The following is a 25,870-nucleotide window of genomic DNA, read 5'->3' on the forward strand; positions in this document are numbered from 1 at the left end:
CTTCTACTAGGGGAAATGAGAAACCTCAAGAAGAGACCACAGATGGGAGGATCCTTCTATTAGGATGATCAGGCTGCAATGGATGCAGAGTGACAGACACATAGTACACATAATACAGACAATTCAAAATAAAGCGTCAAGAGCAGGATGTTATTGCACAGCAATGTCTCTGAGACTCTAAGAGTGGTGTGAGTTCATCAGAACGACAGCCTGGGGGAAGAAGCTGTCTCTGTGTCTACTGGTTTTGGCGTACAGAGCTCTGTAACGCCGCCCAGAGGGGAGTAGTTCGAACAGACTGCAACCTGGGTGAGAAGGATCTGTAGAGATGTTACTTGCACGTTTCCTGGTCCTAGACAGGTACAAGTCCTGGATAGATGGGAGGTTGATTCCAATTATCTTTTCAGCAGTCCTGATTGTTCGTTGCAGTCTGTGCTTGTCTTGTTTGGTGGCCGATCCAAACCAGTGATAGAGGTGCAGAGGATAGACTGGATGATGGCAGTATAGAAGGTCTTCAGCAGATCCCGTGGCAGGTTGAACTTCCTGAGCTGTCTCAGAAAGTACAGCCTCTGCTGGGCCTTCTTCCAGACAGAGTCTATGTGACTGGTCCATTTCAGGTCCCGAGAGATTGTGGATCCCAGGAACTTGAAGGTGTCTGTGGCGAGAATAGTAATATTGCGGATAGTGAGGGGTGAAAGTGGTGAAGGGTCTCGCCTGAAGTCCACTGTCATCCCCACGATCTTGAGCGGGTTCAGCTCCAGGTGGTTTTGGCTGCATCAGTGGACCAGCCGTTCCACCTCCTGTGTGTACGCAGTCTCGTCACCGTCCCGGATCAGTCCGATGAGAGTGGTGTCGTCTGCATACTTCAGGAGTTTCACAGAAGAGAGAGAGAGAGAGAGAGAGAGAGAGAGAGAGAGAGAGAGAGAGAGAGAGAGAGAGAGAGAGAGAGAGAGAGAGAGAGAGAGAGAGAGAGAGAGAGAGAGAGAGAGAGAGAGAGAGAGAGAGAGAAAAAGAGAGAGAAAAAGAGAGAGAGTCCAATGACAACTTTCATATACACATTGTGCTTTAAAAATATAGACAATATTATTCCTGTGAATACGCCTTTTACTGTATTTCTACTTTATAATCTACACTGAGTATTGTGTGCTACAGTAATCCCTCGCTATATCACAGTTCACCTTTTACAGCCTCGCTGCTTTTTTTTTTTACTTTTTTTACTTCAGAACTTTTTCACTGTGCATTGTCAAGTCAAAGTCAAAGTCCGCTTTATTGTCAATTTCTTCACATGTTAAGACCCACAAAGAAATTACGTTTCCCACCGTCCCACGGTGACTAGACACAGTACACAACACTTACAATCAAAGAGTAAAAACGAACAGATGACCAATGAATAAGTAATATGCAAATAACCCAAATAAATAAACAATAAATAAATAAATAGACAAATAAGAGCCGCAAAATGGAGCAAGCGTGCTAATAACAGACAGGATTCTGACAGCTTGGAGTATGAAGCTGTTTTTGAGTCTGGTGGTGCGGGAGCACAGGCATCTGTACCTCTTCCTAGAGGGCAGAAGTTCAAACAAAGAGTGAGCGGGGTGACTCACATCACACACAATCGCGGTCGCCTTGCGAGTGAGACGGGAGGCGTAAATGTCCTTCAGTAGTGTTCACTATGCGCTGTAGGGCCTTCATGTTGTACTCAGAGCAGCCACCACCCCACACAGCGATACAACTGGGGAGGACGCGATACAACTGGAGAGGACGCTCTCAACGGTGCCACGGTAGAATGTGGTCATGATGAGGGGAGGAGCACTTGCTCGCCTGAGTTTCCGCAGAAAGTACAGGCGGCGCTGAGCTTTCTTCGCCAGCGACGCAGCGTTGGTGGTCCAGGAGAGGTCCTCACTGATTTGCACCCCCAGGAATCTGGTGCTGCTCACTCTCTCCACCACAGCACCGTTGACGGTCAGCGGCAGGTGGTGGGTGTGACCCTTCCGGAAGTCAATGACAATCTCCTTGGTCTTGTTGACGTTCAGCAGAAGGTTGTTGTCCCTGCACCACGCGGCCAAAAGGTCGACCTCCGATCTGTATTGAGTCTCGTCGCCACTGGTGATCAGACCCACCACAGTCGTGTCATCAGCATATTTCAGCACGCGGTTGCTGTTGTAGGTCGCAGTGCAGTCATGCGTCAGCAGGGTGAAGAGCAGCGGACTGACCACGCAGCCTTGAGGGGCCTCCGTGCTCAGCGTGATGCTGCCGGAGACATTGTCCCCCACACGTACTACTTGAGGCCTCTGACAGAGGAAATCCAATACCCAGTTGCAAAGGGAGGTACTGAGGCCCAGCTTGTCGAGTTTGCAAATGAGACGCTCTGGAACAATGGTGTTGAATGCAGAACTGAAGTCCACAAACAGTAATCTCACATACGAGTCCCTGTTCTCTAGGTGGGTAGGGCAGAGATGGCATCCTCAGAGGACCGATTGGGTCGGAAGGCAAACTGGAAGGGGTCTACGGTGGGGGGGAAGAACAGATCTGACGTGCGCCAAGACAAGCCGCTCAAAGCACTTCATGACAATGGGGGTCAGTGCCACAGGGCGGTAGTCATTGGAGCAGGAAGGAGCAGGATTTTTCGGCACAGCTATTGGTGGCAGCCTTGAATCATGACGGGACGATGGCCTGCTGCAGGGAAACGTTAAAGATGTCCGTGAAGACATCCATCAGCTCCTCAGCGCAGTCCTTCAGCGCCCGTCCCGGGATGTTGTCCGGGCCCGCCGCCTTACGGGTGTTGATAGCAGCAAGCGTCCTCCTCACGCTAACGGCAGAGAGGCACAGGGGCTGCTCGTCCAGAGGGGGAGGGGTCTTCAGTGGGCAAGTGTCGTTCTGAGCGTCGAAGCGAGCAAAGAAGCGGTTCAGTTCGTTGAGCAGAGGGACGTCGCCCTCACAGCTCTGCAGCGCTGGCTTGTAGTCCGTGATGGTCTGTATGCCTCGCCACAGGCCCCGACCATCCCTGCTGTCTTTGAAGTGGGCAGTAATCTTGGAAGAGAACGCCTTTTTCCCATCCTTGATGCCCCGGGACAGTTTCGCCCTTGCTGATCTCACGCCCGCTTCATCCCCAGCCCTGTAGGCTTTGTCTCTGGCCCTCAGCAGCCCGAGGACAGCCCCTGTCAGCCATGGCTTCCAGTTGTGTTATGGCTTCAGAAGAAAAAGACACTACAGAGCGGAGTCAGGCTGCAGAAGCGCACTATATAGTACATACTTTGGATTGATGATTGAAAATATTATTTTACTGCAGTTATCTGAAAGAAAGGCTTTATTTAAGTCAAGTCAAGTCAAGTTTATTTGTATAGCCCTAAATCACAAGCAGTCTCAAAGGGCTTCACATAGACAATCAATTGACAATTATTCTCAAAGCATCCCCTGATCTTGGGCTCCCAAAAGGGCAAGGAAAAACTCAAAAACCCCTACCAGGGGAAAAATGAGAAACCTTGAGAAGGGACCACAGATGGAAGGATCCCCCTTTCAGGATCACCAGGCTGCAATGGATGCAAAGAGGGCACATAAAATACATAATATGGAAATCAAAAAGTGGATGTCCAGGCCAAAGCGAAGAGCTGTCGGAGGTGCCTTCGATTGTCCTGGCAGTGTCCTCTAGAAGGGTATTCCGCTGCAGTTCCCTCATGCTGAATTGGTCCACGAGAATCTAGATAGCCGTCGTCAGCTTAAAAAGCTATTTTCTGAAAACATTATCGAAATGAAATCTATTAGAACAGGAGGAGGATTTGGAGGCAAGCCCCAGGGGAAGAGAATTAAGTTTGATGATTAAATGAATATTTATTCAAAATGTTAAAGAATTTTTTATTAAAGAATTAAAGAAATTAAAGAATATTTATTTAAATGACTATTTCTCTTTGTTAAACAAATGCTTGGGCCTGAAAACAAGTTTTGTCCTTTGGTTTCAATGTTATACCTGTATAATAATGGTAGAAAAATAAAGGGTTCTGCTTCACGAATTTCACCTATCACGGGTTCTTTTCGGAACGTAAGCCCAGCGATAAAAAAGGGATTCCTGTAGTTTGTCAACCACAACCGGTTTTCAAACAAACGAGAACAAGTAGCAACGCAATGCGAGGATCACATTACCCGTTTATTGACAAAAAAAGTGAGATGTAGTTCTGTCAACCACCTGACTACTATGAACAAAAATATAGAAATAGATATATGGATCCCAGGGGGAAATTCACAAAACTAAACCATACAAATATTTCTATATACCAAGGCAAGCATGGAAAACACAACAAAATTGGAAATGAATAAGTTTGAGGTCCAGTTTATAACATTTCTGTAACACTTTCAACTCAAAATGGCAAACAAAAAGTGCAATATTTGACTATTCCAGCATATTAAAATTCAAACAAAACCCAAGAGGGATGTCTATTGCACAGCACACTCGAAGGCACTTACATTTTTACTTTTGTGCATTTTATGTGAACTTTTTTACTTCAGAACTGTCAGATCGCATAATATTAATACTTAAAATTAGTGTACACATTTTAAGTAATTTTTACATGAATGACTAATGACGTTCTATGTGTTTCTTTAAAAAAAAATTGAGCTTTAACCAACACCTGTAGACACACATTCCTGAATAAGCAAAGAAGCACTTGACAGACCAATGAAGTTTGATTGTCCCAAAAGAGTGCATTTAACAAGAGACAGAAGACAAATAGCAGAAAGTTGTATCATCGTTTCTTATCGGTTTCCTCCTTTCAGAGTGTTGATGTAGTCCTTAACAGTGTTCTCCACATTGGGAATCTTATAGTTCTGCGCCGCATAGATTCCTGTGCACGTCCCGACCACAGCCCCCAGCAGCGCCGACGAGCGGAACCTGGCCACCACATAGCCAGCCAGGAAACCCTTCAGGAAGGGTGAAGCCAGTAGACTGCCACCCTGAATATGACAATAGGATGGATCAGCAAAGTGTGGATGTTGATTATAAACATTGATTGTGTTTTTAAAACTAGCTCCTCTGTGGTTGCAATCAAATTGTTAATAGAACGCTTATTAATCAAATCCACATTGAATAAAGACAATTCAATTTCTTTAGTTAGTTTCTACTATACTGGTCATGAATATTTAGTTTTAAAGTAACGCTCATGGCTTTTAGGGGTGCACGTGGTTATTTGCACCATTGCTGTATTCTGTGGACCCCAAGTGTGACAACTCCTGCTCTGTAGAGTCTGTAGGGGCACTTACAGCAGGAACCCCGGCCTGAATCTCATCTTCCATACGTTTCTGGATGTCCTCTAGCTGATCCTTCAGCTCCACCAGGTCCTTCAGCTGGCCCAGGGTACCCTAAATACACAATGCACACACAAAACACACGTACTGTATGTAAACACTCATGAACAACAGGTAGCTAGATGCTTCAATGCAACAGGTTTTTCTAAAATTGGCTAACAAGAACAAATACAGCATGCAAAAACTTTCGTCTTTGTCATTTATCGTTAATTAAAAGGTGGCGGTGTACAGTAGAGAGATTTCTAGCAGTTTAACAAGTCATACAGTAATTTTAGTCCCGTCCGCTATTTTGCGATGTCGTATCATTTCCTAAAATCGAAAAGCTGAATGTGTGCCATAGTTAGCTTAGGTAGCTGACGATGCTAAGTCACGTTGTGAACCAGCTTGCTAAACGTCGGAGAGGGTTATTCTATGGTAAATTGGCAAAGAATAAATGCAACTACGCGATGACCCCCTCCCCCCAGTCATGATAAAAACGATCAAATATGCTGTGTTGAAAGTTACCGACCTTGTCATTTACCATACTTGCCTGGGTCGCGTTCTTCTTCGCTTATTGAAAGTCGCATTGATGGTAATGGATAGCACACTGCCATCTAGTGTTGGTTGCATGTCATGAATGTTCATTTTACAAACTTGAAATGCTTTTGGTACATCCTCGTCGGCCTGCTTATTTGTTTTCATGAGTATTGCATGTTTTGTGGGCAGAATCCCATAGGTCCAATTCTTGTTCTGACTCTGATGGTCTTTCTACCCCCAAAAATATTAAGGTAGTCAAATCCCATTGCTTCTGCATGTTTGTCCCGATGGTGTTGTGGGTCAGATTGACTCGCTTTTAAGTTTTAGGAGTCTATCATCTGCGAGGACAAAGCCTCGTATAATATAAAAGTGTTGCTTTGGCACCTTCTTGTGGAATCTAGGTCAGGGCCCCGGACCCACGGCCCCGGACCCGGGGCCCCAGATCGGTGCAGGGGGGGAATGCCAACATGGAGCCAGATTGACCTGAGGGAATGTTTTGATTGTGGTCATGAAGCTAAAAGAGGCGACTAAAACAAAGCTCTCAATACACTGCAGTGCCCATAACTAATAAAAATCGAGCATCATCCAATTTTTTCAAACCACTCATTTATTGGATCTCATAAGATTGCGCCAGTGTACCTAAATAAGTGCCCCATAGGTGTAGCTGCTCCTCTGCATCCCAAACGGCTTCTCGATGAAATTTTGCTGACACTTGCACTACAATCAGCATTCGGTATTACCTGATTAGGAGAAAAGAATGCCCTCCCCGGATTTTGTGATTCACCACAAGCTCTACCAAGGGAGCGGCAACTCACTGACAGATACTGCTTATATTGATTGTTTTCATCAGGTCACACATTTGAAATTGTCCCCCTGCTGCGTCTCATATCAGGACTTATCCTTTCATAAGATGCCATCTCTCAGGAGAGCCACTTTGTGTGCAGCTGGTCCCGTTCCTGTGCTGCACACACACACACACACACACACACACACATATACACACATACACACATACACACTTGATGAACTCGATGCCATTGAAGCGTTTCATCTGCACATTTCTGCTTTTAGGTTGAACTGGCTGCCATTCAATCTTCATTCAGCATTCAGCTCGCATGCTAACTGACTGGATGCATGCGGCACATAAATGGAATGAGTGGACTGAATTAAAAAGAAAGGCAGGCACAATTTTATAAATTGGATGGGAGTCACATGACGCAGGAAGGAAAATTAATTATATTGATTGAATTATTGACTCTACGGGAGCTACACAGTCCTTCAAGTGGACTAAAGGCCTGACACATTCAATTACTTTTTATTCATTTATTTTTGGGGGTAGATATGAGGGATCTTTCTTGAATGTAGGTAGGCAACACAAAGATCTTAACGTTACTGCCAAAGCGGTGACATCATTCAAGTGGCATCTGTTGTATTGCTGATGGATGTCAGCAATTAAAATGGATTTTACAAAGTTCCTTTGCTTCTCTGCTGCCTTTTCTTCATCAAAGTGTCCCTGCAGTCAATCCAAGCCGATTTAACGTCTCCCTTTCTCATATACTTGTGCGGCACATTGTATGTGCAGACACTAAAACAATTCTTTGAGTCAACCATTCAAGTTTTGAAGTCCTTTTCCTTGCGTTTTAAACTTTAGGAAGGTTAGTGAAACCTCAGCAAGTTGGTGCTTTCTCTTTAAATGTTTGCACCACTGACTGGGCCAGCATCTCAATTTTGGCTGCTCAAGTTAGACTCCAGTGTGCAGCTGTGATTTAAAGCAAAGAGACTTCCACACTGAAAGGATAATGATCTCTGAGCTGACTTTTTATGCTCTGGCGCTTCTCTTGTTGGCATAACAGGAGGCCAAGTGGAAGTAAAGAAGCAAACCACTGCAGTCTCATTGCACCACTCTGCTGTCATGTCCCACTTCAAGTGTGTGTATTTGTGAGTCAGAGAACACAATAAACATCCATACAATATTAATTGAACTTGAAAGTTAGCCCTCTAAAGGCAAAGCAACCAGAAAGGTTCCTGATATATATATGTATGTGTATGTGTGTGTACACCTCTCTCTCTCTCTCTCTCTCTCTCTCTCTCTCTCTCTCTCTCTCTCTCTCTCTCTCTCTCTCTCTCTCTCTCTCTTTCTCTCGCTCTCAACCACACCCACCCTACCCTACCTCCCCGTTGCCCGTCGTCGCACAAGGGATAACTCACTGGAACTTCATCACACTGCTGGATGCTGTCCTGAGCTAAATAAAGTCCAGCTCAGCCTACAGTCCAGATCTGACTTGGGATTGTCCCTAGCCTGGAGGGACCACTACTTGAGTTTTTTTGTGCAGCATGTACATAGGAAGCCAAAGGAGGTTCCACGCTGAAGGGAAACCCCAACGCTAGGACTCCCCGGTGAGCTCAGGGGAGTTGCCCAGCAGCTGCAAGCATGGACTTACGAGGTCCCAGAGGGCCAGCAGTTAGCCAGGACCTGAAGGGGTTCTGGTTGGGGATTCCGGCCAGCAGCATAATTTTGGCTGTGCAGCAGCAGGACTACTCAGCCAGTGTTTGGCTCCGCAGGAGGGACAAACTGGAACATGTAAGTGCTGGACAAGAAAGCCCATCGTCTAGAATAGCAATCGATGGTGTTGACAGTTTCATTGTGTGTTTGAACGGGATGCATAATTGACTTTTGGTTTGGGTTGTTTTCTGGAGGTAATGGGCCACATTATTAGAAAGATTTTTGAAAGAAAATGTTGGGGCCTAACAGCCGACTTCAATTTTGCAGTTTTTATTATCATTAAGGTAAACAGACTTTTCGTTGGCAAAGCTATGTGATTGTTTTGCTCACATATTTATGTACAACAAACATGAAACAGAGATTGCGTGTTGAATATTTGATGGTGGAAGGGAGCAGGGGCTCATCCACAACGTTGCCATGATGAATTAGCCTTCTGAGGCGCTCTTCCACACAAAATTGCTGGAGAAACACATTTGGCACTGATGGGTCTCCTGATGTGGACATGTAATATCATGAAATTGCTTGCCCGCGGTATTGTATAGGTACCAGTACACTCGTGCAACTGACCCACAGATGTCTCTGAGTGTCATGTGTGTTCAGTGCAGCCAAATTGTGGGTAACAATATCCGTATGGATTCTCAATTACTTGGTTGTTTATTACCACTCTCTGCGAGCTTCCCGCTTGCTAACGATGTACGCCATTAGCCTTGAAAGGCAAGATGAATTCTGTTGCAGTCCGCATCCCACCCCACAAATGAGGAGAATATCAACAGTGTGGGTGAATAACAACGTTTGAGAATTTTGAAATTGGAATCAAATTGAGCTTAGCGTCGTCATGAAGTCTTCAGTGAAGCAGCCAGCCATGTTTGTGGCGAGTTTTGTGGAACGTTATCTTGAAAATGCAAATGACTGCTTATTGACAATACTAATGTGATTTAAAAAATAATGATGCGGCTCCTAATATTTGTACATACCCTACTGAACGTGTGCGTGAAAGTGGCCAAAAAATATTGACTCGAGTGCAATCTATGCCGATTTATGTCCGATAGAGGGAGCCATTGCCCTATGTTACAAATACAACTAGTGTCATTGCAAAGATATCACCCCCCCCGCTCTCTCTCTCTCTCTCTCTCTCTCTCTCTCTCTCTCTCTCTCTCTCTCTCTCGCTCTCTCTCTCTCTCTCTCTCTCGCTCTCTCTCTAATGATTATTAAGTTTGCCAAAAGTATCTACATGAACGAACTCTTTGAATCTGCCCCTTCTAGGAGTAAGTATCGGGCGGGTCGGGGGGGGGGGGGGGTGACATGTCAAGATTGACACCTGACATGCTTGTTGAACTGCCATCTGACTTTCAAGGTTTGTGTTTTAAAAACTGTTTCCAAACGAAAGGCTCCACTTTGGTATCCAAACAGCTTCATCAATCTCCACCTGGAGGTGCGCAGCTGCAAAAGGAGCAGAAAACACTTGTGCAGCTTCCATTTCACTTCATCTGCATCTGCACAGCAATTGGATGTCAATGTGGACGCAGACCAAAAAAGGGTCTCAAATACCACACGGCAGCGTTCACTATCTTTAATGAAGAGCAGAAAGAAACAGGATATCTTCAAGCGTGTGCGCACACGCACATATTTGCTGACGCTATTGAATAAGTGCAAAAAAAAAACAGGTTCGATAATGCAAACTATTTCAAATGTTGCACCTGCATCATTTGGAAGCAAACATGAGTGTATAATACGTGTGTGCGAGGGGAGAGCAGCATCACACACAAACACGCACACATGAGGATACAATGAGAGGAGACAAGAGGAAAGCCTGAGCCGGACCTTCTATTTATTCTGCCTTTCCCTCCTACCTTCAGTGTCCATGAGAGAGAAGTGAGAGAAATGTGAGCTTTCTATTACAGTGAGCGGGAGGGAGTGAGGAAGGGTTGGAGAGAGGGAGGGAGGGAGGGATGGATGGAGGACGGGTTGGAGGGAGAGTTAGAAAGAGGTGGACCAACACACAATGCGCAGACCTGAGAAGTGCAAGGGAAGAAGAAACGAAGTAGGGAGATGCAGATAAGATTAGATAGACTAGCTAGACAAAATAGAGAGACAAACAGATAGACAGAGTGGCTTCCATCAGTTGCGAACAAGGGATGCATCATGAAGGTGAGCTTTTTCAGCTTTAAGTGAACATGTGCTTGTTTGATGCATGTGCCTGCCAGGCGTGCGGTAGGTACAGCAGTGTACAGTATAAATGTTGCCTCCAGTCCTGTAAGTGGCAGTAATGTGCATTACTAACTAGTGACCGACCACTTCAGTTCAAACGAAAGATTATAGATTGGTCACAGATGAACTAACTGATGACGTTACCAAGTTTTGCGGGCCAAACTGGCCGCCACAAGAGCGACTGCTCCGCTCATGGCATCTGTCTGCCAGGAGGGTCGTTATAGCAATGGTGATGAGCAAGGAGGGGAAGAAACATCTCTTGTAATTCTGCTCACATACACACACACACCCTTTCGATTACGCTGTTGTAGACACGCACACACATTCCACACACAGATGTGGGAGTTGGCAAAGTGAAGAAACACCTGAAACAGTGTCCATGGCAACCAGACGACTGGCTCCTGCACCATCCGTAAAATACATCAAGAGCGAGAGAAAAGATAAAAGTCTACAGGAGGCTTGTTTGCAATTGGGAAAAAAGACTAAACTTATCTGTAGCATCATAGGTGGGAGGGCAAGGAGGGTAGGGGGCTTTGGTGCCCGGGCATCCACTCCCAAGCAGGCAATCGTCCAAGAGAAATTCAACTGATTGCTGATGCTGTGTGCGTGCTATTTGTGAGGAAGAAACTTAATGCGACCCCGACTGCTGTACGGCTGCCATGAAATAGTTGGGCGTTACAAATCAAATATATGGACACCACAAGAGGAGTGGAGAAAATTGCTTGTCTTGACATATTTCTGGATGCGTCTGCAACACACACACACATCAGTATCAACTGATAGGCGGGGTCACAAATCATTTCAAGCAAGGAGGGAACGAGCAACAATTTTACAGTCAACCTCATAAAAAGATGAGTTTGTATATTTATGTGTGCACGCCTAGTGGCTAGCACATCTGTCTGCCTCACAGTTGCTTAGTGGGTAGTACTCTCGAAAGCCCCCCACACACACACACACACACACAGGTTCTGATGTGGAGAACAACTTTCAGCTTTTGATTTAAGGCTCACACTTTATTGTTCATAAATTACAAAAAAGGCTCAGGGGGGACAAAGACAAAATGAATCCCGTGGTCCTCCTCAGGTGATCGGGTGGGTTTACAGTCAGGCTTGGGCTTCATTTCAGTTGACACGGCTCTCATGTCGTCTTAATGGCATTATCATTGATCTATTGATTTTGTTGGAAGAGAAGCTGAAGGGGCTAGGAGCAAGGTTGAGAGCAGATGATGATGGAGGGGGGGGGGCAAAAATCACATGACTCTTGAAAGCACTGGCCTTTGTAGCTAACAAACAGGAATTGTGCCCACATTAAACTTGGAGTTGAGCCTTCACTTTGGGTGTGGGGCTATTGCTATGTTGCTAGTTTTGATCATGGAGAACCCCACATATTTCAGCATCTGTGAGTTGTTTTATTTGCTATCTTCCATTTTTTGTTGAAAAAAAACATTTGCTGTTTTTGTCTTGAGGCTAAAACAACTCAAACTCAAGTTGACACACAAATTGTGCATCAAATTCATGTGTCATTACTAGAATTGCAAATTGTCTTCACTTTTAATATATATTTTTTAAATATTTGACCAGTTTTTACTCGTCTGATTTGAAAATGAGTTATTTGTCAGTTTGTTTTGTAGCTTTTACTGTATATAATATGAGGTGCTCATACATTTATTTGGGTTGACAGTCATAATGGCCCTCCGAAAGAAGCTATGAGTACAATGCGGCCCGCAAAAAAAAATGAGTTTGACACCCCTGGGCTAAAGCATGCCCTTTACAAGAAAGATTGCTTTAGGCGTCGTTTTGGTGGCCATGTCTACCCGAAAAAAAAGGGCCAAGTTTGGGTATTCAATGGTTGTGACTAATTTGTTCATACCAAGATGGCTACCAATGCGACCCCGACTGCTGTACGGCTGCCATGAAATAGTTGTCAATCATATATATTGTGATATATTGTCGGAGACCGCTGTCGACCGCTTCATCCGTCACAGTCGCCCCCCCGCTGTCCACATAAATTTCTCTGGCTGGCTAATCGGTTGTGGGCCCACTCCAAATTGAAATCGGAATTGACACTTTTCACCACCACAACAAACAAATTGCTCTGACATGCAGCAGCCACGTGAGGTCAATCAGCGAGGTGTCGAGATGGGGCATGTTTTCTTACCTGCCAAATAACTTTGAACAAAATTGGCCCCGACGTAAAGAGTACTTGTACAGGTCTAGCTCAAAGCAAATGCCAAGAACTAAGTCAGTGATTTGTGACTTTTATGCGTATGCGGTTACCGTGTCACACCGACGAGACGACAGTTAAATCACATTAGGCAGAGGTGGAAAACGGGCCGCGGTCCAGACACTTCCGGAACTTCATCGTCAGCAGCTTTGTAAACACTGTCTGACTCCTGGGCCCATTGAGCAGCTTTGTAAACATACGGCTGCTTCCTCTCATAAAGCAGCCATCAGCGAGCTTGTGGAAGGCCACGACGCCCTTCACATCTCGACTGACGTTGAGTGACACGGTCAAATAGAAACACTCGGAACCATCAGTCCGCTTGATACCGGACGACCCGAATCGAGCAAAACCGACTTGCATCCAGCCGCAGCTCGATTTTCACGATATCAGTCAGCTTTGTTTGCACGTTCATCAGCAGAACCGTTCGGCCTCTTGACACCTGCCGACACTCGAGTTGCATTCCGTCGGCGGCCACTGCAGCAATGGGAGTCTTGAGTGCCCCGAACTAATCGTGCATGCGTCAGAATCATAAAGCCGATTCAATCGATGGAACGGCCAGCCAACTAAAATTAGGTGCAATGAGAAACCATGAATACGCACGCTGCTTGTATTCGTCGTGAGCGTGATATCATCCAGAGAAAAGAAGATTGAAGATGACACACCGGCATCAGTAGGGACGTCAAAATGTAAAGACGGACAAGAGTTCACAAAACGTGACTTAAACGTGACTGCGTTGCCAGCACACACACGCACACACACACATGCACACGCACGTACCACACGCACACAGGCACAAAAACTTTCACTTTACAGCAAGGGGGGGGGGGGGGCGTTCATTTGATTGGACAATGCCAAATGAAGGCAAATAATGGAGTGAGTTTTGACAACCCAGACTAATGCAGCGCTGTACTCTTTTTTTTTTTTTTATATTGACAAAGGCGGCATGTTAAATCAATGTTTTTCCTTCAGTCTCAGCAGAAGTGCATTATGGTTTTTGCCCTGCTGTGCTGCTTCGCCGTGCTGGTGGCGCTCATCTTCTCGGCCGTGGACATTTGGGGTGAGGACGAGAACGGCATCACGGAGGACAACTGTAGCCGGGACTGCAGGTGGGAGGCACATGGATGCGCCTTTGCCCTCAGACTTTTAGATTGACGTCACTCGGGCGTTTGAAAGGCGGGATTGTTTGTAATTTAGGAGAGAGGAATTCAACTACTTGCGAGGGATGCGAGGTACGATGACTTAATGAGGCCAAAATAATGATATCACTTCTTCCATCCTTTTAATTGTGCTCCATAGTCAACATTTCTGCTCTGAAGTACAATAGTCATCCAGAGGAATAACATTCTGAGGAAGAGTCAACATCTCCGCAACTGATTTTGTCAATTAGCGCTCATGGCGTCTGACCTTTGGACGTGTCCCAAAATGGCGGCGAGTTGGACTTGTGCCAGGAAATTCAAATCAAGAGCTGGCGAGTGCTGTGCCAGTAAACGAAACACACCCGGGCCGACGTGCCCTTCAGCCTGACGGGTACAGTATGTGCTTGGACGTCTTTGATTTTTTTGACGCGGCCCTCCAGAGGGGGTCTGCCAGAGTCCAATTCAATTATTTTGTCCTGGTCAAATCCATTTGGAAGAAATGCTTCAATCTAGCGCTTGTGTGGTTTTGTAGCCGCAGGTTTGTCGCTTCTTCCGTCATCACATCTGCAGCGGATGCAAGCACATTAGACTTCAAGGCACACAAAAATGTATGACGGTGTGTAATCGTGTTTCCTGGCGGAAGCTAGCAAAGATATGCTGATGTTCCTCATTAAGTCAAGCCAATTTGTCGGGTAATCGTTTTGGCTGAAAACGGCACACGTGCATCATTTCATCACGACTAAGGAGAAAAAAATAACTTCAGATCAGTTTGCATTCGCCATTACAATGTCTTCCTCAGAGTTGTTCTGGTGGAGAACATTCCCGAAGACGTCACCTTCTCCAACAGCAGCGCGTGCCACCTCCCGCTTTCTGTGGGACTTTTGGGCCTGCTGGATCAAGCCATCCGCATGGTGGAGATCGTTTCCCCGCTGTGGCTGCTCAACTCCTCCGAATATGAGTCCAGCTTCCAGCCTGCAGCGAGACAGGTACAAAGCACAATGTGCTCAAACTCAGTCCCCTCATTTGACATTTTGAGTTTGCTGCCACAATGTTCAGTTGTTATTTTGGAGCCAGCTGCATTAAATGCGGCACTCATTACAGGCTTGCGATCTGACTAAATGTTATTGGTGTGGCTCCAAAGGTTCTGACACACACGCGCACACAGACACACACACACACACATGCACGCACACACATCCAGTGCAGTATATCAGACTCTGGACTAATAACATCTAAAGGCTGTTCATTAGAACATAATGGCTCCCCCTCGGAGGATTCAGAACAAGAAAAGCCTTTTAGCCTGTAGCAACACAGCTTCACGGACGTGTGTATGTGTGCGAGTACGTGTGTGTTCGCTGTATGTCTGCGAGCATCAGCAATAATTTTGCTGATTAATGAGCTGCATTAACAAAGTGTTAGGTGTGCAAAAAGTGTGGTCAGATGAAGCAGGGTTCCTACGGGTGTGTTTTGGGCGTGTCTGTCTGACAGGGCAGAGTCCTGCTGGCCAGGCTGCAGGCACTGAAGTCCAAGAAAGTCCAGCTCAAGGTCACAAGCGGGATTGTGGACTCGGCGGAGCTCAAAACGCTCATCGGATACGGTCAGCATTCCAGTTGTCACGGTGCGGCCGTTCTGGCACCGACGTTCCGACTCGCAAACTCACTTAGTGTAACAAGAAGCCCTTTGGTGACTGGCCATAAAGTTGCGGCGCCCTTCCTCTGACTGACGTGCGCTTGCAGGCGCCGAGGTGCACCATGTGAACACTACGGCGCTGAGCAAAGGTCACCTCCACTCGTCCTTCTGGGTGGTGGACAGCAGACACTTGTACATCGGCAGCGGCAGCATGGACTGGAGATCCCTGGCCACAGTATGGAAGTCAAAGTGTTTTCCTTTTTTCCGAACAAGCTCGGATTGCGTGTGCTTGTGCTCACCAGAGGAAGGAGCTGGGCGTGTTGGTGTACAACTGCAGCTGTCTGGCTCTGGACCTCCACAGGGTCTTCAACGTCTACTGGGGGCTCCAGTACAAGGACTTTGTCCCCTCCTTCTGGTCCAAACGCCTCTTCGCCATCTTCAACAAGGATTCACCTCTGCAGCTCACCCTAAACAGCACCGAGGCCCGAGCGTACATCTCTGTGAGTTACAAAAGCAGTTAAGGATGAGGGAAGGGCCTAGCACGAAGAGATTCCTGAAGGGGATGCCATGATGTCATCCTTCATTTCACCGTTACCTTCCCCACAGACCTCCCCGGATGTTTTCATCCCCAAAGACCGAAGCAGTGACCTGGAAGCCATTTCCTGGGTCATCAAGGATGCCCGTCGCTTTGTCTACATCTCAATCACAGACTACTTGCCGCTGCTCAACGGCAGTGCTTACAGGTCAGCTCAGTCACCTCGGCCGCTCCTTGGTTCTCATCCAGTCCCATAGATCAGTAGGCGTTCCTTTAACAATGTCCGTCTTATGTCCAAGGTACTGGTCTCATATTGACGGCTTTCTCCGGGAGGCTCTGATCCTGAGGAGGCTACGCGTGCGTCTGCTGATAAGTTGCTGGGAAAACACTCATCCGCTGACGTTCAACTTTGTCTGGTCCCTGAGGAGTCTGTGCATGGAGCAAGACAACTGCTCACTCCAAGCTGTGAGTGCAAACTCGGGCGAATTCGAACCGTACCCGTTGGGAAGGCAACATGATAAAGTGTGTGTGTGTGTGTGTGTGTGTGTGTGTGTGTGTGTGTGTGTGTGTGTGTGTGTGTGTATGTGTGTGAGTGTGTGTGTGTCTGTGTGTGTGTGTCTGTGTGTGTGTGAGTGTGTGTGTGTGTGAGAGTGTGTGTGTGTGTGTGTGTGTGTGATTGTGTGTGTGTGTGTGTGTGTGTGTGTGTGTGTGTGTGTGTAGAAGTTCTTCAACCCCAGAGTGCAGAGGGATGGCAGTCTTGGAGGAATAAACCACAACAGGTTCATGGTGACCGACAGAGCCATTTATTTAGGTAGGTGTATCGGCTAGTTCACTTGGTTGTACTTGATTTTGACATAGGCATAACAAAGCTGTGCTTGGTGTGCACTTTGTTGTCGTAAAGTTCAAGCATGGGAACCAAAATTCTTGCATCATTAAATCAGACGTAATTTGGAAGAAAATTAAAGAGCAAATAGTCTTGGCACAGACAACGAGAGCGTGGGCAGAGGAAAAATACTTGTTTTCCTTCTGAAAGGTAATTTGGACTGGGTGGGCAACGAGTTCACCTACAACGCGGGCGTGGGCCTGGTCATCAGTCAGCCCCGGGGTGTCGAGGAGGGCAAGAACTCTACTGTGGTGGATCAGCTCCGAGCCGCTTTTGAGAGGGACTGGTTTTCCAGCTACACCCGCTCCCTTCAGGCAAATAAGATCCCCGTCTGTAGCAAGCGGCAGATGGACAGAGCAGGACCGGTCAAAGAAAGTTGGCCCAATGGCGGGCCGGTGCCCGTCGGGACGGGTCGGCGTGATACCGTGAGAATCGATCCCAACGATAACGAACCTCACGGCAAATCTAAGCGCCACGATGCAGTCCGGAGCGAAACCGACCCCGGAGAGCAGAAAATCGTTGGTCTTGAACATTTACAGGCACAAATCAGAAGGACTGTATGGGACCACCTGAAGGAAGCCGACAATCGGTCAGCCGAGAGTAGGGAGATCTCAAATGGATCCCTGTGAAAAAACAACAACAATGCACTGGAATCTTTTGTAGCCTTTTTATAGAGCACGTTCAGGCTAAGCGTAGCTCAATTGTAGTGAAGTATAGCTGGCAAGATAATTGGATGAAATCAGGTAAGAGCCTCAGTGCTTCTCTAGGGCAACGTCTGGCTCAGAATCTTGGCTCCAATTCTGCCTTGCAACGTTTCACCACATCCCCCCAAAAAGTGCAACTGGCAGTTGACTTCGATTTTGCAAAGCAATGCAAACGTGTAACTTTACAGTAAGTGGCCGATTACATTTGAATGTTCTGAAAAGTCCAAATGAGTCATTCTTTAAACAATTTGCCATTTTAGGGTAACCTCATCATGCCCAAAAACATAGCAACTTTGGCAAGCGTACATTTTGATGAAAGTAAATGTCAGCGTCTTGGGTCCCAAACAACACCCCACAGCGCAATCTAGTGGTCACTAAGATAAACGCAGAACGTCATTCTCTTTAAACGAGGTATCGGATTCCAAAGATGATTGTAAGCATAAAAAAAAAAAAAATCATAATAAGCAACACCGATTTCAAGGGACAATTTTTTTTCCTCTGCAATGGTGATTTCCGTTGATTAAGAAATGTCTCAATTCTAAAGGACAATAAGATCACGGCGAGGTGGTCTGTTTTACAATAACTTCACATAAACATGGGTGAAAATATATCAATGGGAATGAGACAGAGAGGAACAAGGTGTGCTCTTGGCTGTGTTTTACAGTTTCTCAATTTGAGCTGTGAATGTTTAGCTTTGAAAATATTGCCTACCATGAAATGTTTTTCAGCAATGACTGCTGCTGCCTTGCATGTCCTGCCTTCACTTGTGCACCGAGGAATGCCTATTTATTTAAATACCCTTATTTCTGCACACATTCACTGCATTATATGGTTGATTGCTGTATTTGATAAAGAAAATATATTCTCCTTGTTTTGGTGTCCCGTTTGCATAAACTGTGTGCATTGCAGAATTCTGTAATAGTCTCATTATTTCCTATGCCAATGGATTGTATTAGAATGACGTCACAATGCTATCAAGGCTAAGCCCGTTTTGTACTCGTTCCTGTCTTGCTTTATATTTACACAACAATTAACATTTTACCCCCCCTAATAAAAAAAAAAAAGCATTCATAACGGCCAGGCGTCCCACAAGGTGTGCAGTGAAGCGGTCACTAAAACAGTCAACGTGATTCCGATGTCTGAAATGAGCTATTTGCTACCTCTCAAAGAGAATCACCAGTTCACAGTGTTGGGTGTGCGGGAACATGTCCACAGGCACGGCCAGACTTGGCGAAAACGCGTCTCCTGCCAGTTTCCTCTTTGGGTCGGGTGCGCAACAAAGCTCCCTGAAGTTCCTCATGGCCTGCCCGTCCGGCTTGCAGGACACGTAGACCAGACGACGGATGTCTGGTTGGTTGCGCAAGGCCCGAATCACTCGATGATGGAGACCGGCGCGGGCGGGGTTTACCACGGCTGCGAGTCGCCCGTCCTCAGACGCCAACCGGGACACGAGGCCAGGGAGGATGACCTCTGCTTTTCCGGCAATAAACTCACACTTGTCAAGCTTATTGAGGGCAGCGTTGTGTCTCGCATCTTCCACCGCCTGCTCTATGAGCTCCACTCCAACGAGTCGCCGTAGTCTGGGGGATGCCGTTATGCCCATGGCGCCGGTACCGCAGCACACGTCGAGGAGAGTCCCTGATATGTCCTCAGTGCTGGGAGCGCACAAGTCTCGTACGGTGCTGTACAGCACTGTAGCGGCGCTATGATTTACCTGGAAGAATGCGTCTGGGGAGATGCGGAAGCTGAAGTCCAGCATCTGTCAGGGACAATCAAGAACAGAAGGATGTAGTTACTGCGACCTTTTGTGAACGGTTACCCAACTGAGTTTAATCCAGCCCAGGGAGATAAAGGGGATTACCATATTTTCTGCACTATCAGGCACACTGTATTACAAGGCGCACCTCTATTGAATTTTTTATTTTAGAAATTATTTCATATATAGGGTGCACCGGATTAAAAGGCGCATATAATAGAAGCTACTGCATCCAACTGGGGTTGACCTGGGTTGCGGTATGCATCCACTAGATGGTGCTGTGCTCAAGGGGATGTCAATCCAGTCAATGAGGTAAAGTCCAGCTCCCTTTCTGTTTGAAAGTGATATTGTTTGGCTTCTTACTTGGTCCAGCAACCCCACTCATTTTTGCTGGTCATAACTTTCTTTAGTTCAAAAGAAAAAAGCGAGTGCGTGCGTTGATGCGGAATGCGTTGATTAGCTTCTTAGCTTTGGTGGTGTCACTATGACTGCTGAGCACTTGTGTTCACTATGACTCCCTCCCGATAGGCTTATGTGTATGTCAATCAAGCGATTCTAGCTTACAGAAAAAAATAAATAAATTTAAATGTCATGCGATCGACCATTAGTATCTTAATCGGTGACGCCCCTGACTGCGTTTGCCGTAATGCTGAAAACGATGCAACCTTGTAATTTACTCGTAGAAACATTTTGGCAGAGCGCTGTGTATGGATCAAAAAAATTCATCAACTAATCCATATATAACGCGCTCTGCATTGTAAGGCGCACTGTGGTTTTTTGAGTAAATTTTACTTTTTTAAGTGTGCCTTACAGTGCGGAAAATACGGTAATTCTTGTAGCTAATTTGTCCACTGGAGGACGCACTGAAGACCATCTAAACCAGGGGTGCTCATTACGTCGATCGCGATCGCAGCGTGACGTCAAATTTTTTTTTGTCAGCCTATCATCCTATAATTACAAAAAATGTCAATATTTATTATGTGTGTTGTCCAATATTGGCCTATTCAGTTATGCAAGGTACATCAACATACATTTTTGTGGTGTGTAGGTAGACCATTTTGACTTGGTTGTTTTATAAGTAGCTCACATGCTGAAAAAGTGTGAGCACCCCTGATCTAAACCAGCTTATACCTGACTACAGCACGAGAGATGCTCAGGCGTTTGAAGAGCAATACTGTCACTTTGTGGTGGTTTGTAGTTTCTGCTGGCAAAGAATAGTGACTCATACCTGTCAAAAACGACCTAATACCAATTCTCTTGAAACTCCAACTTCTAGTCCACTTTTTGGGCCTATTTTTTTTAAATTCAACTATAGATGTTCTGCTGTACCAGGTTTATGATTTATTTGAACATGCAGAATTGATTTGATTAGCTAAAATCCATTAAATGAATCCAGCAGCAGTGCAACTGATTCAACTGGTTTGCTGTCAAGCAATATAACATGAAATTCAAATGTTCTAATAAATCATCATTGGTATTCAAAGTATTAAGGGACCCAAAAAGTTATTTTACTCTTTACATATGATTAAATATAATAGGCCGATTACTCAGTTATCTGATTTTTCCTTCTGTTGTTTGTTTACATTTTCAGCACTTGTGTTCATTACCTGCTCATAAATGTGTGTCTGGCCAAACAAGAGCTGGTAGGGCGAATCCTCATGTGTGCAACGTGTCATGGCGCTCTCCTGGAAGTAAAGTGAGTCCAGTTCACAAGCCGACCCGGCACCGCCTGCAAAGAACTCCGCCAATTCTTCCATTTGGGCCACCACCTCGTCCCGGGTGAGACCCTGTGGGTGGAAATACACAACGGCCATGGTGTGGCCTGCTTTGTTGGTCCTCACCGTGACCTCTCTCCAGTGGCCGCCCTCGTGGAACAGGAGGCAAGGCTCCAGGGAAGAGAGTCGGATGAATTCCTGGTAGCATCTGGCCACCTGTTTGTGCTTCTCCGGCATGTTTGGCAGGTGGTCTCCATTGACGCACACAATGTTCCTGTCCTTCCATTTGCCCACATAAAACCCAACTGTCTTGGGGTTACCGTCCACTCCTCTGTTGATAGAGAATGTTGACTTGTTTCGGTAACCATCCCTGACTGGGGATGGCAGGATAGGCAGGACAGGGAATGGTATCTTTCCTCCACCACAAAGTTGCTCCAGTACCTTCTCCTGGTGTTTTTGCTTGACTTCAAGTTGCTCATCATAAGTGAGTCTCCACAGGGGGGTGACCACAGAGGCCAGCCTGTCTTCCCAGGACAGATCTCCAGCCTGGGTGGACCTCTTGTGACAGTTCTTCACTGCTCGGTTCTTCACTGTCTGGACAACAGCTATAGTGTCTTTAGATGAAAAGGACAGACAGATCGCCCACCAAGGACGCACAAGAGTCCGTCTAATAAGAATGAATGACCTCCAGTAAACCATCTCGTCTCGCAAGATGCCACAGTGGCTCGAAATGCTAACACACAATTCACTCCATTAAAACGCGAATGCAATTGTCTTTCCTTCCTCTTTCTTTCGTGGCGGTTGCACACCACTTTTTAATGCGATTCTACCACTTGTAAAGGTCTCTCAAACCAAGAGTCAGAGGGGGTTGGCGAAAACCGGCAGAGGTCGCACACTCGTGAGTTGTGACGTTCGACAAATAGCGTTGACGTTGTGTGACGTCATCACCCTGCGTCCAGAGTTTTGTCAAGTAAATAGTTCCGCCGTGTCGCGATGGACTCAAACAAGGACGAAGCGGAGCGTTGCATCAAAATTGCTCTGAATGCAGTCAGCAACAACCAGCCGGACAGAGCCAAGAAGTTTCTGGAGAAGGCCCAGCGTCTGTTCCCGACAGACCGAGCCCAAAGTAAGTCGAATAAACCGGGTTCCTCTGTCTGCGGACTACCGCTTACCAATTACAATGCTAACCGTTAGCATCTTACAATTGGGGCTAATTACAATTGTGAGGTTCGGGTGACAACCGTCGTTCTCTTCCCAAACAGGTTTATTGGACACGCTAGCGCAGAATGGAAAGCCTCCGGACCAGAATGGGCGACCTGTTCACGGAGAAAGAACGTCCCCGAGGCAGCGTCATCACAGAGAGGACGCCGAAACATTCACGCAGGGCCCTGCAGATTCGACCAAACCTTACACCGCCGAGCAGATGGAGGCGGTCAGGAAGTTAGTGTGCTTATTTTGCTGCTTATGTTGCCATCATCATTGATCGGCTTGCGTATACGAATAACATTCAATACAAAAGCTGTAGAATTTGATTCAGTGTAAACAATCACTCTTTTGGATTTATTTTAAATGAAGCAATTTAATTTGCTTTCGCTTTCTTTTTTTTTTTATTACTCCTGTTTTATGTCACAAGCGAATGGGTCTGATTTTCAAAAGAAAACCTTTTCAAACTCTAATCAATTAAATATTTGTTGTCCAAGTGGCACATCTTGACCGGGAGGGAATTACAGTCAAGATAACTTTCAGCGGGGCGTCAGTTCCCCATAGAAGGGGTGCTCGGTCCCACTCCCCCATGCCAATCCTCTGTTTTGCCACAAACAGTTCATTGTGTTTGTTTTTTCCCCACAGGATTAAGGGCTGTAAAGATTACTACCAAATTCTGGGGGTAGAAAAGACTGCCTCTGAGGAAGATCTTAAAAAAGCGTACCGGAAGCTGGCGCTGAAATTCCACCCCGATAAAAACCATGCGCCGGGAGCTACCGATGCATTTAAAGGTAGACTCACAGAAGTCCAGACAAATATGATGCGATATGATGATACTCATTTGCCTGCATCTTTTCAGCCATCGGCAACGCCTACGCCGTGCTGAGCAACGCTGAGAAGCGGCGGCAGTACGACCAGTACGGGGAGGAGCGCTCGCACCCGAGCAGACAGCGGCAGCATCGCGACTTTGAAGCCGATATTTCACCCGAGGACCTCTTCAACATGTTTTTTGGTGGAGGCTTCCCATCCAGTCAGTAGCTCAAAGTACAGGCGCAAACCATCAGCCTTCTCTCTTTAAAGCTTCTTTGTTCGTCTGTTTTTTTAGGTAACGTACACGTTTATAGAAATGGAAGAATGCACTTTGCGCACCACAACAGGCAAGAAAGAAGAGAGCAGCAGAGAGATGTAAGTCTTTAATTCTCCCTTACTTGAAGCCTGTATTTATTTATTTTACTCGACTTGTGTCAGATACGACGTGATGCTGTGAAACTTAAAAGATGCAGATGAGCAATGACCCTGAATATACATGACCCCCCCCTCCATGAAATATGTGTTATAGTAATTCCCTCTTTAACGAGGAAATCTAGTCAAAAATGTTGCTTTGACGTATAGCAAAGAAAAGTTTTGCTGGACTTGTCCCGGTATAAAAAAAAAAAAAAAATCTGTCGTGAAATAGTAGGACCGTAAACCCGGAAGCCGCCGTGGAGTTATAATGCTTGTGTCGTGTTTCTCTATGCGCAGGGAGGCCTGGCTCTGTTTGTCCAGTTGATGCCCATCCTCATCCTCATCCTGGTGTCTGCGCTTAGCCAGCTCATGATCACGCATCCTCCTTACAGCCTTAGCTACAATCCGTAAGTGGATCATCATCATCGCCTCCGGCCCCCATATCCAACGGCGCTCGAGTTCCTAACCGCTGCGTGTCGTCCGTCCCGCCAGGTCAGCAGGTTACGTTCACAAACGGCATACGTCCCACCTGAAGGTGCCTTTCTACGTGGGCGAGCGCTTTAGCCACGAATTCACCGGAGCCAACCTGAAGAATGTGGAGAGAACTGTGGAGGAGGACTACATCTCCAACCTCAGGAACAAGTGCTGGAAGGAGAAGCAGCAGAGTTGGGTCCCCGCGACGCGCAGCACTCATGGCGAGAAGAACGCTTTGCAAGATATGCAGCTCACACTTGTTCTGCGCTTTCAGAGGAAGGCCTAATGTACCGCGCACGCTATTTCGGGGACTCTGAGTTGTACCAGAGCGCACTGAGGATGGGGACTCCCAGCTGCAACCGGTTATCTGAGATTCAGCTCATACTGGACGGTTAAAAGCCCTTTGGACAATTACGGGTATGTTTCTGCCATTAGCATTTGTTTAATGAAGTGATTTAAAAAGCATCAGCGGCCATTTCCACCAACACAACCGAGCAAGATTTTTGTAGCGTGTTGCCCAGTTTTGTTAGCGTTAATCTTTTGCATTTCCTGTCACTCTCGTTCGTGTGTAATATCTACCGCGTCCTACTCAGATTTCCACTGGCGCACTATAGTGCAAAGACAGGAGTTGGTACACTCGCTCCGCTGTGTGACCATAGAATTTTGGCCAAGAAAATAAAAGTGGTTTCCTAAAGCGGCAGCCAGGTCGGTATGGATGTCTCGCTAAAGTGAGCGACAAGACTTTTGACCTACATCAAAGTTTAGGACACAACTAGATGTAGGTTAAAACGGTTTTAGAAATGAAAATGGAGTCAGAGTGAGTTGGCTGCTTTCATGATGTGCATTGCTTGTATAAGATAATTACAGCCATTTGAAAATATATTTCAACAAAAACTAAATACAGTAACACGTTTTATAAAAAAAAGTCTACGATTTGACAAAAATTCAGACTGGAGTGTTGGGACACCTAGATAATGATGCATGAGGATGATTATCATTTTTATCTCATATTTTATTTTTGCTGACGCATGATTTATCTTCTCTTTTAGGTTTTTTTGGTACTTGAATCGTTTTGGAGGACCGCTTTCGGGGCTTCTGTGCAGCAAACCCAAGAGAGTCCAAACAGGCCTTACGCACTGTGGGCAGCAGCAGACCTCACCTAGGAACCACTCGGCTGATTTAGCGTACATGCAAGAGGCTTTGGCTGACGTTTTCTTCCTCTCCCGCGTGTCTTTGGGATGGCGTGGGTGCGCCGGTCGTCGGTTTTAAATAGTCAATGAAGCTGCTAAGATTTTGAGTCCCCGTTCCCCTTTTTTTTTTTTTTTTTTGGAGCGAACCTCAACCGACCTTCTCATCGACTCATGTCTGAGCCACTCATTTGTTTTGTTTGTGTTTTTTCTCGTGTAAATACTGACTAGACTTTTTAACAGTGCAGAATTTCTCACAGGTAACATCACTTATTAATAATGTTAAGTGACTTTGCTCGTAGCCCGTCAAAATCATTGAAAAAATATATTGCACAGGTAAATCTTATTTATTAAATTAACAAGCAAAGAGTTGTATAATGGCTTTCTTTTGAAATAAATTTTGTCTGGAATCATTTTCATGACATTCATAATTTATGTATTAATGCCATTGTTTTTTTTATGTTTAATTAAGTTCATTACTTTGAATTTTATTTTGTGAAATTTAAGTTAAATAGTAAGGTTAAATTTGTATTCAAATATTCAGTTTTAATCCTGTTTGATCCTAAACGAGCTGTTTAATCCAAAAACAGGTATGAATTAAACTAAACTGTTTATGAAATGTCCCCCAGTTTTATTTTTTTACTTAATCTACAAAAGACCTAGCCCATCTTCCCATTTTAAA

The 25,870-nt window shown here is 45.8% G+C and overlaps 4 protein-coding genes across 5 annotated transcripts; 2 read left to right on the forward strand and 2 right to left on the reverse strand.

The window, feature by feature from the left end:
• Window positions 1–4,117: 4,117 nt before the first annotated feature.
• On the reverse strand, window positions 4,118–5,915 carry LOC147050440 (SLC35A4 upstream open reading frame protein-like). The gene is made up of 3 exons (XM_085922130.1): window positions 5,801–5,915; window positions 5,248–5,346; window positions 4,118–4,941 (listed from the first exon to the last, which is right to left on the reverse strand). Exons 1-3 carry the CDS (start codon window positions 5,813–5,815, stop codon window positions 4,744–4,746), a joined length of 312 nt encoding a protein of 103 aa, XP_085778256.1. The 5' UTR covers window positions 5,816–5,915; the 3' UTR covers window positions 4,118–4,743.
• A 4,408-nt stretch (window positions 5,916–10,323) lies between these two features.
• Window positions 10,324–18,540, forward strand: LOC147050441 (inactive phospholipase D5-like). Its single transcript, XM_085921885.1, has 10 exons — window positions 10,324–10,459; window positions 13,712–13,848; window positions 14,678–14,864; window positions 15,367–15,475; window positions 15,615–15,742; window positions 15,810–16,007; window positions 16,114–16,250; window positions 16,342–16,507; window positions 16,763–16,853; window positions 17,076–18,540. The coding sequence occupies exons 1-10, from the start codon at window positions 10,454–10,456 to the stop codon at window positions 17,552–17,554; spliced, it is 1,638 nt and encodes a 545-aa protein (XP_085778011.1). The 5' UTR covers window positions 10,324–10,453; the 3' UTR covers window positions 17,555–18,540.
• trmt2b (tRNA methyltransferase 2B) lies at window positions 16,944–22,174 on the reverse strand. 2 transcript variants are annotated; one of them, XM_085921878.1, is made up of 3 exons: window positions 21,227–22,174; window positions 20,993–21,070; window positions 16,944–19,388 (listed from the first exon to the last, which is right to left on the reverse strand). In XM_085921878.1, exons 1-3 carry the CDS (start codon window positions 21,797–21,799, stop codon window positions 18,786–18,788), a joined length of 1,254 nt encoding a protein of 417 aa, XP_085778004.1. In that variant the 5' UTR covers window positions 21,800–22,174; the 3' UTR covers window positions 16,944–18,785. The 2 variants fall into 2 exon arrangements, with proteins under 2 accessions (XP_085778004.1, XP_085778003.1); XM_085921877.1 differs by having other exon boundaries at window positions 20,993–22,174.
• Window positions 21,985–25,339, forward strand: dnajb12a (DnaJ heat shock protein family (Hsp40) member B12a). The gene is made up of 9 exons (XM_085921879.1): window positions 21,985–22,226; window positions 22,363–22,540; window positions 22,949–23,094; window positions 23,163–23,333; window positions 23,409–23,488; window positions 23,825–23,934; window positions 24,020–24,192; window positions 24,276–24,418; window positions 25,051–25,339. Exons 1-8 carry the CDS (start codon window positions 22,094–22,096, stop codon window positions 24,395–24,397), a joined length of 1,113 nt encoding a protein of 370 aa, XP_085778005.1. The 5' UTR covers window positions 21,985–22,093; the 3' UTR covers window positions 24,398–24,418; window positions 25,051–25,339.
• The last annotated feature ends 531 nt before the right edge of the window (window positions 25,340–25,870 follow it).

This window comes from Syngnathus leptorhynchus, chromosome 10 (genome assembly GCF_054491065.1).
Source record: "Syngnathus leptorhynchus isolate UIUO chromosome 10, UIUO_Slep, whole genome shotgun sequence".
Taxonomy (NCBI): Eukaryota; Metazoa; Chordata; class Actinopteri; order Syngnathiformes; family Syngnathidae; genus Syngnathus; species Syngnathus leptorhynchus.

Excerpts from the sequence above, each read along its gene's own strand:
- dnajb12a (XM_085921879.1), top strand. The coding sequence starts at position 22,094 with ATGGACTCAAACAAGGACGAAGCGGAGCGTTGCATCAAAATTGCTCTG. Across the intron at positions 23,334-23,408 it reads TGGTGGAGGCTTCCCATCCA|GTAACGTACACGTTTATAGA; the intron begins GTCAGTAGCTCA and ends CTGTTTTTTTAG. Across the intron at positions 23,935-24,019 it reads TACAGCCTTAGCTACAATCC|GTCAGCAGGTTACGTTCACA; the intron begins GTAAGTGGATCA and ends CCGTCCCGCCAG.
- LOC147050441 (XM_085921885.1), top strand. Across the intron at positions 15,476-15,614 it reads CAAAACGCTCATCGGATACG|GCGCCGAGGTGCACCATGTG; the intron begins GTCAGCATTCCA and ends GTGCGCTTGCAG. Across the intron at positions 16,508-16,762 it reads ACAACTGCTCACTCCAAGCT|AAGTTCTTCAACCCCAGAGT; the intron begins GTGAGTGCAAAC and ends GTGTGTGTGTAG.
- LOC147050440 (XM_085922130.1), bottom strand. Across the intron at positions 4,942-5,247 it reads TTCAGGCCGGGGTTCCTGCT|GGTGGCAGTCTACTGGCTTC; the intron begins GTAAGTGCCCCT and ends TGTCATATTCAG.
- trmt2b (XM_085921877.1), bottom strand. The coding sequence starts at position 21,799 with ATGGTTTACTGGAGGTCATTCATTCTTATTAGACGGACTCTTGTGCGT. Across the intron at positions 19,389-20,992 it reads AGACACACATTTATGAGCAG|ATGCTGGACTTCAGCTTCCG; the intron begins GTAATGAACACA and ends TGTCCCTGACAG.